At 38.5% G+C, this 15262-nt stretch overlaps 1 protein-coding gene across 1 annotated transcript in view; it reads right to left on the bottom strand.

Annotated features, from left to right (window-relative positions):
• Positions 1–3053: 3053 nt before the first annotated feature.
• The window catches only part of ALS2 (alsin Rho guanine nucleotide exchange factor ALS2), an 81969-nt gene continuing 69760 nt past the window's right edge, over positions 3054–15262 (bottom strand). The window contains exons 26-34 of the mRNA XM_004378227.2: positions 11741–11858; positions 10494–10651; positions 8577–8699; positions 7889–8065; positions 6912–6957; positions 6628–6689; positions 5915–6064; positions 5013–5109; positions 3054–4721 (exon numbers count right to left, since the gene is read on the bottom strand). Coding sequence (XP_004378284.1) covers positions 4683–4721; positions 5013–5109; positions 5915–6064; positions 6628–6689; positions 6912–6957; positions 7889–8065; positions 8577–8699; positions 10494–10651; positions 11741–11858 — 970 coding nt within the window. The 3' untranslated portion in view covers positions 3054–4682. The remainder of the gene's footprint in view (positions 4722–5012; positions 5110–5914; positions 6065–6627; positions 6690–6911; positions 6958–7888; positions 8066–8576; positions 8700–10493; positions 10652–11740; positions 11859–15262) is intronic.

Genomic DNA, 15262 nt, shown 5'->3' on the forward strand with positions numbered 1-15262 from the left:
TTAAGAGCTTGACTGCTAACCAAAACATCAGCAGTTCGAATCCACCAGCCACTCCTTGGAAACCCTATGGGGCAGTTCTACTCTGTCCTACAGGGTCGCTATAAGTCGGAATCAACTTAGACAGCTACGGGTTTAAACCAAGATATGAAAGTAATAGGAAACCTGAGATACCGCCTCCAAGGAGTTCAATACAAGCTGAGACCTCAATCCCCAGGTGGGAAGCAGCTGAACTCCTGAAAGCTGTGCCTTACTTGTTCTACACTTACCTCCGCCTGGCAATGCTGACTTCAATCTCCTTTCCTAAAATAGTCCTGAAAGATGCTAGTGCCTGGCAAAAGACCGTGAAGTCTCTTCTTTCCTTCTTTTACATGACTCCTGTACCAACTTTGCCTGTTGAGACTTACCTATTTCTGCTGTCTTGAGAATGAGAATTCTTCATTGAGACTGCAAGTAAATATCCAAGCATATGCAATTCTGGACTGATTAAGGAACACAGGAAGGTTGACCAGTTCTTGTCATTAACTTAAAAGCTGCATTACTGATATTGACCTAAGGCATCTGTCCTAATCATTACTTTAAAAATCAGCATTTCTATTAATTTTTAAAATGTAGTCATTGTTATTAAATGCCACAACCCCGTTCCTATCATGCTTGTTTTTCAAGAAAATTTTTCCAACTAGACAAAGCCCGAAAAATAATTGAAAATTTAATGAGAGAAACAAGCCCATACAGAAATGGCTGGCTTCTTGCTGGGCCAAAATGCTGTCAGTGAGGACTAGGATCAAAGCTCAATTTTACTCAATCTCTGCAACAACTCACATGATTCCAGCCTTAAGAAATGGCTCCTGAAATCAAGCCTTTTCTTTCAAAGTCACAAAATTATCCATATAATTTGGGTTACTTTAAAACAAAGCCATTTGAATTAGATTACCCAGAACTGTATCATTAGCTGGTAAAAACTGATAGACAGGCTAGACATTTATAGAACATATCTCCTGTTAACAGAGGATCATTTTGCAGGGTCTCTTACCGGCAAGACTGCAAACATGCAATGCTGCTCCTATCCTGGAGAAAAGCATTAGAAAACGCTAGTGGGACACTAGCGGACAAAGTCACCTCACTGCTCTAGATAAAATCTCTGCACATCCTCTTTGTTTAATCCACAGAAACCTAAACTAGCCTATCCACTGAATTACTCACAAGTCTCCCTTGTCACAAATCTTAAGTATTCCTTGCACTGAAAAGTCTAATTTATATCATTTTCTACCTTCACTTCCGTATTTTCACTCCCAAATTGATAACATATAGTTAACACCAGAAAGATTTAGTTTTGTGGACTCTTTCAGGATAACAGACACCCTGTCTACATTTTTAACATAAGGGAAAAACTGTGGAGATAGCTGGGAATAAGCCAACCTATTAACCTTACTAATTTTTTCATGTTATGGTGAGAAAACGATGAGTCTCTTTAGCCAGTGATAGTAAGGCCCACTGAAAACAGTTCCTTCTCGTAGGTCCCCTACCAAACCACTGCTCTGAACTTAGTTAGCCCACTCTACATCTCAGATTGGAGCTACTTCTTTATTTGAAAACGTTATATTGCAGGGAGAGGTCAGTAAGAAGAACATTTAGAAGTAGGTATCACAGAAAGAACAAGAAAAGGGGCACTGTTGACAGCAAGGCAAAAGGTAAAGACCAAATGGCAATAATAGTGGACAGGCTCATCAGCCCTTTGTTCCCGAAGTAAACACACGGCTTTCCTTTGCTCTCTACTGTAGATGAAAACACAGCTGGGAAGTTAAAACATCTGAGAGCATACAGAGCACAGCATATTTTACCAAAAGTACTTAATTTTATTTAAAGTTTTCAGTTTTAACTCATTTTTTAAGAACATTCAACACACAACCCAACGATGAAATGGCATCTCTGGCAGCTATAGGAAAAAACAGCCCTGGAATTGGAATAGCGAGGATCTAGGCTGGAGTCCCTGCTCTGACCGTGAGCAAATCTCAGCCACTCCCCGTCTGCAAAATGGGGACACATGAGGTTAATGTCTGCCTCACAGGGCTGCTGTGAGCATTCATCATGCATGTGAAAGTCTGTAAATTGCTGTATGAATGCTAGGTATTTCTATATGGACGCTGGCCTGGAGATTTAAGAGTCTTCCCAAGAAAATTAATTGAAAATTTATCATTTTAAGATGCTATCTAAAAAGTGTAAATGTAACATGAAGAATCTAAAGTAACTGGACAGTTCTCTTCAAGACTCCAGTAAAAGGAGGAATTGTCATTGTTTTTCTTAGAATTGAGACCACCTACCATCATTTGGGAGCCCTGGTAGTGCAGTGGTTAAAAGAGTTATGGCTGCTAACCAAAAGATTGGCAGTTCAAATCCACCAGCCACTCCTTGGAAACCCTGTGGGGCAGTTCTACTCCGTCCTGTAGGGTTGCTATGAGTTGGAATTGATACAATGGCAATGGTTTTTTGTTTTCTTTGGTTACCATCGTTTGAGAATTTTTCAGTGGGTCTCAAGTTTTTCTTTCTCTACTTCCACACGGTATCCCTGTCTCTCTCTTAAAGGGTTCAAAGACACTCAATATCAGTAAATCTGCTTTTATCAGCCTTATATAAACGTGGTATTTGTGTGTGCATGTATCTTTTCCCCAGGTTCAGAAAGTCAAATCAACCCCCAATGGAAATGCGAAGAGTTTAACCTAAACTCATCTTAAACTTTGGTTCCCTTTCCACTGGTGGGATGTCATATTCTTGTAGAAAACAGCAATGAGAGAAAAGGTCTCTTGTGAAGACTTATTTACAACTGGGAGAGGATTACGCATTGGTTAAGAGCTCGGCTGCTAACCAAGAGGTCGGCAGTTTGAATCCACCGGCCGCTCCTTGGAAATCCTATGGGGCAGTTCTACTCTGTCCTATAGGGTCACCATGAGTCGGAATCAACTCAACGGCAAAGGGTAAAGCCTAATATCTTTAACTTGAATTTTAAATCCTCACTCTTTCCTTCCCCTGAATTTGTTTAGGTGGAAAAAAAAAATCAGTAATTACCAAAATATGCTTTTTACTCAAACAAATAATAGATTTCTTTCAAGACACCTGTCCTAGGGTTATTATGATCAGAAAGTTAATTTGTTCTTTGCCAGCAAAGTGCTGTAATTATTAGTCTACATTTATTTTAAGGAGAGAAAGCTTTAAAACCCCAAAGGGACCTCTGGGGCCAACACAAAGGAGCACAGATTACAATGTGGGCAAAAGAAATGCTAAGCCTGGGTTTCTTTTAATTTTTTTAGGCCACTCTGTGTGTGCCACTCGTGTAATCATGAAACAACCTCAGAAAGATGAACTTCTTTTATTATAAAAATTGCTGCTACATTACAGCCGACGTTCCAAAACGGTATTTTAATAAACACTTGTCTTGATTATAAAGTAGAACAGAAACCATGATCCTTTTTCAAAATTGATTCACATGAGCTGAGTCACTTAACCTAAGTCAGGAGGCCCTCCGTACGCCCGATGTGTGCAGGAGATGAGATGAAGAAGAGCACCTATGTTATTCCAAACAACTACTAGTGTTACTCATACAGTGTAAACCAACAACTTTACACCACAATGGGACACTTGTTTAAAAAGCAAAAAGCAAAACACTGAAATTCTGAGGTGTCACAATACTTCTGAGACGGGGAAAAGCCAAAGCTTGTTTCACTTTGCCTTCCCCTCTGTGACTTCAGTGCGAGGTACAGGGAAGAAGCACAACACCAGGCTGGGGATGGCAGAGCTCGTTGCTTCTGTATATCCCTCTCATCTTGAGTCCTGCTCCAAAGCACAGCCTGCATTGCAGAAGCTCTTCAGACTCTCATTCGCAGGCCTCAGAACATGGCACTCACACATGGACAAATGAAGTTCCACAGCAGCTCAGGGTCAGCATTTAAATTCCAGTGTACTTGCTGTCTGTAGCACAGTAGGGAAACCAAGAACAACATTCCTACATTCTTTCTAATCAGGAGGCAGAAGACTCCTATTTGGATGCATTTCATGTTTTGGGGTCAGGGTGTGGTAGTCACAGCACAGAACCTTTCCCATAATGAACATCCTGGTGGGAAAGCTTAGAAAAAGTTAAAACTGCAGTTTAAAAGTTCCTCTTTCCCCTCATTCGGCAAAGAAGCACGATGCACAAGATTGCAAGGAATTTCGGAAGGCAAAGTGTGGCTACTGTAGTTTCAAGTACAATCTGCCCCTTGCAAAGGAATTTGGGGTAACTGCAGATGGATTCAGGCAAACCAGAAACTCAAAAATATTCATCAACTTCTTTAATGTAGGAAGCTATACTGCAACCTTTTCTTACAACTTCATGTAGCTGACATACCTTTTACTTCAGAAAGAAGTATCCTCTTTTTTTCAAATAGTAGATGGATGATAGTTTTGGAACTTAACACAGGCCAAGACCTGGTCTAATCTGATTTCTACCTTCTTTTCAATCCTCCCTTTAAGCTATACAGTGTTTTTGTTTCTGGGCTCAGGGCTCTGGCCATTAGTAAGGCTCAGAAGTAACATCCGAAAGAACACAATGTCCTTCTTAATTTGGGGCTGTTCGTTTTGCCACTACATGAAGACTCCAGATGGTGCTGTAACACTCTGTGGTACGTAACCCAGTTTTCAAGCTGTTACGTGGTCTAGTTAAGCTTTTCACGCTGGATCTGGTAGTAACAGGCCTGAAAAAGAGTTCAAGATACTTTCAAATTTATTTTTAAAGAAATTACAAAAACACAGCAATGCACGTGGGACTAAAGAAAGAAAATATTTTATTATTACTGAGAGCGCATCAAATTCGGTTGCTATCATTTTCTCTGTTCTCTGCCAGTCCCCCATCCATGTATTCTTAAAGACATTTGATGTTTTCATTAAACTTTTCTATAAAAAAGTGGTTAATGACAGATTCATAATACGGCAAGTGAAGGTCAGATTTTAAGATACAAGATTATTAAATAAATACCTATACTCACCTTCAAGGTGGTAAACATTATACCCTGTTCCCCATGCTGAAGATATGGGTCCATCAGATCCTCAATGAGATGTACTTCAGAGCCTAAATTCCTAATCCTGACCAAAGAGAAAAAGATGCTGAGTTACTTCCACTTATATACCCATCTCCCTTCTGACTTCTATTTGAGGAAAAAAGAAGAATATCTCAATAAAAAGTTAACATTGTAGTGGAATGAGTTAAAAGAAGTAGGTTTTTCCCTAGTTTGGGTGCATATTCCTGCCATCAGTTCATAAAAAGCAAGTGACAGGATGTGTTAAAATAATGAATCACTCCACAGCCTCATCCACCCTGAGACCAAAAGAACTAGATGATGCCCAGCTACCACAACTGACTGTCCTGATCAGGGCCACACTAGATGAATCCTCATAGAATGGGAGAAAATGTAGAACAGAATTCAAATTCTTAGGAAGTCCAGACTTATTGGACCAGTTGAGACTAGAGGAGTCCCAAGACTATCTCCCTGAGATATGCCTTCAACCTTAAACTGAAAATATTCCTTGAGATCATCTGTTAGCTAAATAACAGAATGGATCATCAAATAAAAAATATCACCTGTGAGTCATGAGCTTCTTTAAAAAAAAAAAAAAAAAATCAACTATAGGAGACCACGTGGTCAAAAATTACTCTCAAGCAAAGATGAGAAGGTAAAGGGGGCAAGGAAACCAGAGTACTGGAAATGGTATAATCAGAACGGAATGAGAATAAAGACAAATTGTGGAAAATGTAACCAATACCACTGAATGATTTATGTAGAAACTGTTAAATGGGAACCCAACTTGTTGCGTAAACTCTCACCTTAAACACAATATTAAAAAAAAAAAAAAATGAGTCACTAATATTAAAGTCAGAAATACTGGTCACCTGGCCCGTAGCACCACATACAGGAAAACAGGAAACAAGTCATCCATGGACCACAAGAAGTCTTCCTGGAGTGTTGCCAGGACACTCTGAGAGATCTCTTCAAAAGTCTGCTGTATGACCTTTAGTTTATCAGATGGGGTGAATGTCGTGCTGTTGTAAGAGAATGATAAAGAAAAGTATATTATAATTGTCTTAATAGAGCCATTTGCTATTTTATTTTTTGACAACATTCCCTTCTGGGGCTCACATGCCTTAAGTTGGACACATCAAGGGTAATGAGTTGCTGGGAGGGATAACCTCTGTAATCCTATGGTTCTTTGAGAAAAGAAGCCTCTACTGTCCATGGCCCACATGGAAGAATTCACTAAGTCATGTATCATCTCCTCTTACCCACGTGGCATCTTTTTTTTCCTAATATATGCTCTTCTCTGAATGAGAAGTTTGGTTAATTTTCATTTGGTTAAAGATGTGATTATATAGATAAATTTCTGGGAAGGCTCTCCACCACTTCTGGAAATGCAAAGGCCTTGTAGAATAAAAGATAATCCAAATAAATGTCTCCAAAGAGTGTTTCTGATCTCCAGATTAAGTTTAATGCCAGCTGGAGGAGGAGGGAGGCTCTTAGAATTTAGGTAAAGTTGAGATCTCAGGAATATCTTCACAGACTAACCACTATTTTGATTTATGTAATTTTTCAACAAATGAGAGATGACCTGATCTGCTGAAGACATTCTACTGCTGAGGCAAAACAAGCATCTTTTGTAGTTGGCAAAACCTGCAAAGAAGTAAAGTGATAAAGGTCAAAGAGGAAAGCTGTCTTCTGCAAAAGCAATAAAATAAACGATTCTGATGGCAGGGTGCAGGGCTTTGGTGAATAACTGATGCTAACACATGCTTGGGTACTGTCTTGCCAAAAGGAAATGAAGATTTCTTGCTATCTTGAATCCCCCACACCAAAGAAAAGCCTATTTGCTAAGAAAACGAACATCTACCATACCTTTTTACTCTCTCCAAGGATTGACAATGTCACTGGCCAAAATTTCCTACAATGGAATCCATAAATTGTTAATATGAGTTGTTACTTATGGTAGATAAAGCCCTATAAAAACAGACGACAGCTACACTGGCTTCCCTATGTCCATTAAAAATAACTACTCCACAGATGAATCCCTATAAAAATAGTTGACAGCTTCCCTATGCCTATTAAAAATAACTATTCCACAGATTGGTTATATTTTAATAAATATTCTAGAAATGATTTGAGAGTTTCCATCAGATCTCTGAGGGACTTGTCATTCTATACTCCAATAATCCTACACATTACAGATATTTCCAAATATTGGGCAATATCTTTCCTTTACGCGTTTTATCTAATTTTTACTATTAAATTATTCCACTGAAAAAGTTACTTTCCAGTTTAGGTTTATCTACTTTTTTTTTTTGATAACACAAATATATAATGATTAGACAGAAATCAGCTTTATGATAGCTCTAGAGAGAAACTTTGTCATTTAGTACTGCCCTGGAATAATAAGAAAGAACACTCTACACATAAAAGAGCATTTCTGAAACTTTTAAATTGCAGACTGGGAGGGAAGGAAGAGAAGGAAAGGAAAAATGCCAAAGACTGAATACAATTAAACTTTTCTGAGGAATGTGACTATAAAACATGTATTTTGCTTTAAAAGAACTATAAAATATCAGGCAGGATAACTCATATTTAAATAAATATAAATATTTTATACAAACATAAGATTAAAAACATATTCCAAATAAGCAGATTACATAGTCATCTCCATAAATTTTCAGAAATAATTATTAAGGATCACTATCTTGCTTAATAAGACTGACAGGCAAATAAACAAACTGCAAGTCATGTATGCAATTAGATTATCAAGTACCAAATTCCTGATAATGGTGTTTGCATTTTAAATTAAAACCATTTCATTTTGCCTCATTAACTACTATATTTACCTCTGCACCCCAAGGAAGCCCAGAAGAGCGGTATCTGGCTGCTTATTGAGTCGCAGAACACATTCCCAGTAAATGTCTTCCTCACGATCATTATCCAAGGCATAAAGCATAAACAGTGGTGGGTAGAGCCGAGGTAGGAGCACAGGAAGCAGTAATCCAGAACTTGTTACCACATAGCTACAAAATATTGGAGTGGGAGAAGTACTGATGTTAAAATTCAATACAGAATCAAAGACAGAGCTTCAGCTGGTAAAAGCTGAAAGTAAAGATAGGAATTTTGAGTAAAGAAGCAGCTACAGTATAACTCTACTCTGTATATATAGAGTAGACACGAGGGGCTTACCTAGGGCCCCAGAGTTTTATCTTGGACGAAGTATGAATTCTTTTCATTAACTCAAAATCTAACTGAAAATATACTTTTTTTCCCCATCCCGAGGCTTATTTCTCTGTGGTTACTATAGGTTGGCGTGGTGTTACTCTGCTCAGCAGCCTTTACGCCCGATCATTTGTGGCTATACTTTCCTGGGGTATGGTCAATAGAATTTGAGATGGAAAAGGAGCCTCATAGATTATCTAATCCAACCACAACATTTTAGAAATGAGGAAACTGAGATTTAGAGAAAACAACTTTTCCCTGCGACTCCTGGTCCTCACCCTCTCTCCATTATCCCCACCTAGCTCCGTTTACCCCGGCTCTGGTGATTCCGATCTGGAGTCCGACTTCCCAGTGCAAAAGGATTTCCTTTCGGTTGGCAAAGGAGCAGAGAGAGGAATTGTGCTGCCCTCTTCAGGAAGCTCAGGAAATAAGAACCTAAGGAACAACAAAAAAAAGTACTTATATGATTATAGCTCTAAAGTGGCTAAAGAGAATAAAATCACATTTCCATTATTTAATCTATTTAAGGACCTTTGAAATCTTATTTCATATCAACTAAGTATTTTAGTTCCCTGAAATTCTTAAGTTTATCCTGTGGGAAACATCAGTTAAGAGTGTAGCTAATGAATAATACCACTAAAAAAAATCTTCATTTGCTGTGGGTTTTTTTTTTTTTTTTTCTGTCTGCTTATTAAGGAATGAAGAATTTTGATGCAATGATATGTTTTTCCTAATGATAAATCTCATCTAAAGTCAATTTGTATTAACTCTCCAAAGAGAGACTAGAAAGTAAGCAAATATCAATGGAACTACTTAAATGTCCAACATTAAGAAAAAATGGTTAAATGATTGAAGACTCAATTGATGTAAAATTTTAAATTTTTTTTTTTTTTAAGGTCAAGTTTTTTGCTGAAAATTAATTCTTCAAATGTCAGGCTTTGAGTTTTGCCCTAGATTTTTATCTCTGAACTTTCACACGTAAATGTTAGCTCTACCATAAACAGCTCACTGTCCTCTATTTTTTCAGACTTAAACCATAACCTTTAAGGACAGTTTAAAATCTTCTCTATTTTTGTGCACTTATACCCTACCCCTGACTCTGTCCCTAATTTTATAGCTGGGAAAACTAAAAGGAAACTTATCTTCATTATACACATCTGACTAATGTCAGGGCTGAAATACTCCCAGCCCAGTGATCTTTTTAGTACATCACACTGTCCTCTCAAAACTTGAAAACTTTCCAAATGTATTTATCAGTTTTGAGGCTAATAATATAAGGAAGTTTTCTGGGACAAAGTTACAAATTTTTGTATAATTATCTCAACATAGTGTTTACTCGTTGGCTTAAATCCAATAAAAGACCTTATGCTTGAATCTCAGAAGCTCCGAAATTGACTGCTGCCTGGAAATCTCTTCCCAAAGATACTTACTCTCTTGCTTTCTCATCTCCTTCAAAGTCTCTGCTCAAATACAACCTTATTAGTCAGGACTCTCCCTAACCTCTATTTAAAATAGCAGCATCCTACCTCCAGCTTCATTCCCTTTCTCTTTTTCATTTTTCTGTATAGCACTTATCAGCATCTGACATACTATATTTTATTTGTTTATTATCAATCTGTCTCCCCCTGCTAGAATGTAAGCTCCATGAGGGCACAGATTTTTTTCTTTTTCCTTTGTTCACTGATAATATCCCTCCAGGACCCAGAACAGTAGCTAATTCATAGAAGACAATAAATATTTTTTGAATAAATGAATGAATGATGTTGCTGTCAAGTGACAGGACATAAATACTCATGGACAAAACTTTATATTGGACTTTATCTACTCTGTAATTAGGTTTTAAAGACATGATTCTCTCTAGAGATTAAATCCAAATAATAAAACTACTATATTTCATAACAAAATTAGAATTAAAAAAAACTTTATATTTTAGCCTTCTGTTATCTTTAATGAATAAGAAAGACATTAATGAAATAAACAGCAATGGCTAATAGTCATCTTTTTTTTGTTGTTTATAGAATAAACATAAAGTAAAAACATGTTTTCATTAATCTGTTTAAGGACCTGTAGCATGTAACCATTTTCTTGATGAGTAATTCCTGTGACAAAGGGGAAAAGGCATGACTCCTTACAAAATTGTAAACTCTAGATTCAGGGTGAAAATGTACCAGCATTAGCATACATCAGCATTCCATGTTGCTTGCAGACTTCAATTAAAAGGTCTCTCACCTCACCAGCTGGAAAATTCGCTTAAGATAGGACTTAATCTCCTTCACGGCCTCCTGTAATAACCGGCGGTTAGCTCCCACACCCACATATGTCATTCTATACACTGCAACCAGGGTCTCCACAAGCCTTCCCAGGGGGTGCAGAGGAGTGTCACAAGCCTAAGCATGAAGAGAATCAATGAAGTCAGTCAATGCACACTGATAGCAGAAACAATCGATCAATCAATCATCATTTTATAAATGATAATTTTTGAAACACTGTCAGATCAGATGTGTTACAGGCTGTCAGGAGTCAACTTTGGACCTGGGAAAATTCAAATACTTACAACTTTTTCCTGAAAGTATTGAATCTACCCAAATTATATACAGTAGGAGTTCCTAATCTTCCTAGTCAAAAAATCCTTTTGCTATCTTGGGAAAATATCTTTGGAAGTGCTATACCGATACAGAACACCATTAAAAGAAAGGTTGTAATATACTTTAAACTTTACAAAAAATATATGAAATATTGTCTTGGAGAAAACTGAATATTGATTATTGATGATGCTCTGAAACACTCTTCAGCTCCCTTGATTCCTCATAAGACCCCTTCCTGAGGCCTCATATTAAAGCATATCATACTTTAAATGGAAGCTGATCTTACAAGGTTGGAGAAGGAAGCACAGAGAGTATGTCCAGGGGGCAAGGGCAGTATGCTTTATCTATACAATCTGTAGTTTGCTAATGTTACTAACAAAAGGCCATTTTAAACTCTGACCTTAGTTCTCAGGAACCCTCTTGAATACTTTACACAACTTAAAAGCTCTATCATCATAATGAGACCATCTTCAAGTTGAATGTGCTCTAAGTAGCAAGAGAATTAACAAAAGAAATACTTAGAAAGCAAAAACAAGATTAACCCGTAAAACCCATAGCGACCCTATAGGACAGAGTAGAACTTCCCTATAGGGCTTCCAAGGAGCACCTGGTGGATTTGAACTGCCAACCTTTTGGTTAGCAGCCGTAGCTCTTGACCACTATGCCACCAGGGTGGTTGTAAATTTTTACGGAAGCAGACTGCCACATCTTTCTCCCAAGGAGTGGCTGGTAGGTTCAAACCACCAACCTTTAGATTAGCAGCCAAGTGTTTAACCACTGCGCTATCATAGCTCCTAGGGTAACATTAAACGGTGAATGAATTTGGACGATCTATTGTGGTAGTTGCATCATTAATTCACAAGGTCCAGCACAACTCTGACTCTAGTTTACCTTTATTAAATATTTCTTGATGTCATCATATTTCTCCACAGAAAAGGCACCAACATGGTATGGAATGAATTCCAAACTCTCTAGTGTCTGAGTCTGGGAACGACTTAATATATCTGGGCTATGAAAAGGGAAAGAAAAGCCTGTTATGTATTTCACATAAAGAAACAAGACAGTTGTAAACATACACACAAAACAAAGTTACAAACTAAGAAAGAAATAAAGCATCTAGCACAGTGTTCGGCCCTAAAGAGCTCATAAATGGTAACTGACCTGCTATTAGGCACCTGATTTATATAACATTCATTCAAAACAGCATTTAATATTACTGAATACCAACTACAATAAATTAATGAAGATTTTGCTTCAAAATCTTGGGAATGTTGGGAAATACTATACAGAAATCTGATAATAGACATTTAGTAAAGAGAGGAAAAAAATAGAACTGGGGGGTGCTTAGGAAACAGGAAGATAAGATAAATCAAAGGACACAGGAAGAAACAAAAATGAGCTCAAGAGGAGGCAGGGCCAAGATGGCAGAGTAGTCAGATGCTCTGGTGGACCCTCTTACAACAAAGACCCGAAAAAACAAGTGAATCGATTATATATGGCAATCTGGGAGCCCTGAACATCAAAGGCAGAGCTGAGGAACCACACCGAGTGGCAGGGGGAGGGAGAGACACTTTGGAAGCGGCGAGAAGTTGCCAGTCCTGACCTGGCAAGAGCCTGAGCCCTTCAGGCCTGATCAGCTCGGGGGTGAGCGGTGAGGCAGGCAAGCAGCGGTGCTCAGGAGGTGCATTTTCCACACCGGGAGAGACCCAGCACCAGAGAGTCTACATGGCCACCCAGAACCAGTGAGAAGCAGCCCTGGATTGACAAAAGATAAGTACTTGTGTATGGCTTACTGCACAGATCAAAAACATCCCCCTTAGGGAAAAACCTCTCTCCCATTTACCTCCCCGCTCCCTGCTCTGCACTGGGTCCTGGACTGGCTTCAGCAACTGCCGAGTTCCCTGGGCTGGAAGTAGGATCCATCACATGCCCGGAGCCATTCTCTCTGCCTTGGAGACAGGAAAAAATAAACTGCTGGCTCCCCTAAGCCAGGAACCCAGGGTAGGCACAGCTCCTTTGCCTAGGCATAGGCATAAGGGATCCATGGACTTTGAGTGCCTTTCCCCCGGCATAGACTTGTGTGGGCTCATTTCAACAACATAGGCCCTCATTACCACAGTACAACAGGGTATATACCGGAAGTCTAACTTCAACTGTTTCAGCTGTGAAGTGGCAGGTTCTTGACATTTGACACTGCTTTGCCCATTAAGCACAGTCTTCACCTACCCACATCAGGGGCCTAAGGACTGGTGGCTCCACCCACACCACCTATGATAGGGGCCCAGGAATAAGAGCTGCCCCCCAGTCCTTAAAGCCAACAGCATTAGGCGCTCACAGTCCAGCTGTAAAACCCACCCACCACACGCTCTAGGGAACATGGACATGCCTTCCTCCTGGACCTCGGGGGTGGCTGTAAGCCCCCTGCCTTGCTCAGACTGTGCCCCCCTGCTGCAGCCAGATGTCTGTGCCTACACCAAACACCCATGCCTGTCTAGGACTATAGGTGAGAGCCTACACCACACACTTGGTGGCTATCTACCTGGGCATCTGAGCTGAATCCATACAGGAGGAGTGGGCAGACTCCTGAGCTCACACACCTACCAACAGATCTAGCCACCTGGTAACAGGACATTAGAGCTTCAAAGGTGCCAATAATCAAACTAGCTCATACGAGCAGTCTATTTGGGCATATCAAAACAAAACAAGAAGCTAGGACACAGTAAGCAAACATAAAATAAATAAATATAATAACTTATAAATATAATAATTTATTGATGGCTTGGAGACAACAGTCAATATCAAATCACATAAAGAGGCAATCCAAGAATCTAGAAATTTTCCAGAGGAGGAAAATTTCTTGGAATTACTGGAGGCAGAATACAAAAGATTAATATACAGAACTCTTCAAGAAATTAGGAAGGAAATTAAGCAAAACACAAAACACGCATAGCAGAAATTAAAAAGATTAGAGAAAAGCATAATGACAAATTTAACAGGCTGCAAGAATCCATACAGAGACAGCAATCAGAAATCCAGAAGATTAATAATAAAGTTTCAGAATTAGACAACTCAGTAGAAAATCATAGGAGCAGAACTGAGGCAATGGAAGTCAGAATTAGTGAGAGTGAAGATGAAGCACTTGATACCAACTTATCTGAGGAAAAATCAGATAAAAGGATTTAAAAAAATGAAGAAACTCTAAGAATCATGTGGGATTCTATCAAGAGGAATAACATGCAAGTGATTGGAGTACCAAAACGGGGGGGATAACAGAAAATACAGAGAGAATTTTGAAGATTTGTTGGCAGAACACTTCCCTGATATCGTGAAAGATGACAAGATATCTACCCAAGATGCTCATCGAACCCCACATAAGGTAGATCCCAAAAGAAAGTCACCAAGACATGTTATAATCAAACTTGCCAAAACCAAAGATAAAGAGAATTTTAAGAGCAGTTAGGGATAAATGAAAAGTCATCTAAAAAGGAGAATCAATAAGAATAAGCTCGGACTACTCAGCAGAAACCATGCAGGCAAAAAGGCAATGGCATGACATATATAAAGCCTTGAAGGAAAAACACTGCCAGTCAAAAATTATATATCCAGCAAAACTGTCTCTCAAATATGATGGCGAAATTAGGGCATTTCCAGATAAACAGAAGTGTAGGGAATTTGCAAAAACCAAACCAAAATTACAAAAAATGCTAAAGGGAGTCCTCTGGTTAGAAAATCAGTAACATCAGATAACAACCCAAGACTAGAACACAGGACAGAGCAACCAGATATCAACCCAGATAGGGAAGTCACTAAAGTAAATCAAAGCTAAAACACTGAAAATAGGGAAACAGGTGTCAATATGTAAAAGATTACAACATTAAAACAAAAAAGAGGGACTTAAAAAATGGAGACAAAGATTTTTCATACTGAGAGGAAGTCAAGGCAATATAAAGAAACAAAAGACTGGTATAAATTTAGAAAAATAGGGGTAAATATTAAGGTAACCACAAAGGAAACTAACAACCCTACAAGTCAAAACAAAAAAACTAGAAAAATATAAAGAATCAGCAAACACAAAATCAACAATGAAAAAGATGAAAAGAAAATACATAAAGAAAAATGACTCAGCACAGAAAATTAAGTGGAACAAAGAAACTGTGAACAACACACAAAAAAAGACATCAAACTGACAGCACTAAACTCACACCTAACAATAATTACACTGAATGTAAATGGACTAAATGCACCAATAAAGAGATAGAGAGTGGCAGACTGGATAAAAAAACACAACTGTCTATGTGCTGCCTATAACAGACAAACCTTAGACTTAAAGACACAAACAACACTAAAACTCAAAGGATGGAAAAAAATACATCAAGCAAACAACACTCAAAAAAAAGCAGGAGTAGCAATATT

Source organism: Trichechus manatus, unplaced genomic scaffold (genome assembly GCF_000243295.1).
Source record: "Trichechus manatus latirostris isolate Lorelei unplaced genomic scaffold, TriManLat1.0 scaffold00056, whole genome shotgun sequence".
Taxonomy (NCBI): domain Eukaryota; kingdom Metazoa; phylum Chordata; class Mammalia; order Sirenia; family Trichechidae; genus Trichechus; species Trichechus manatus.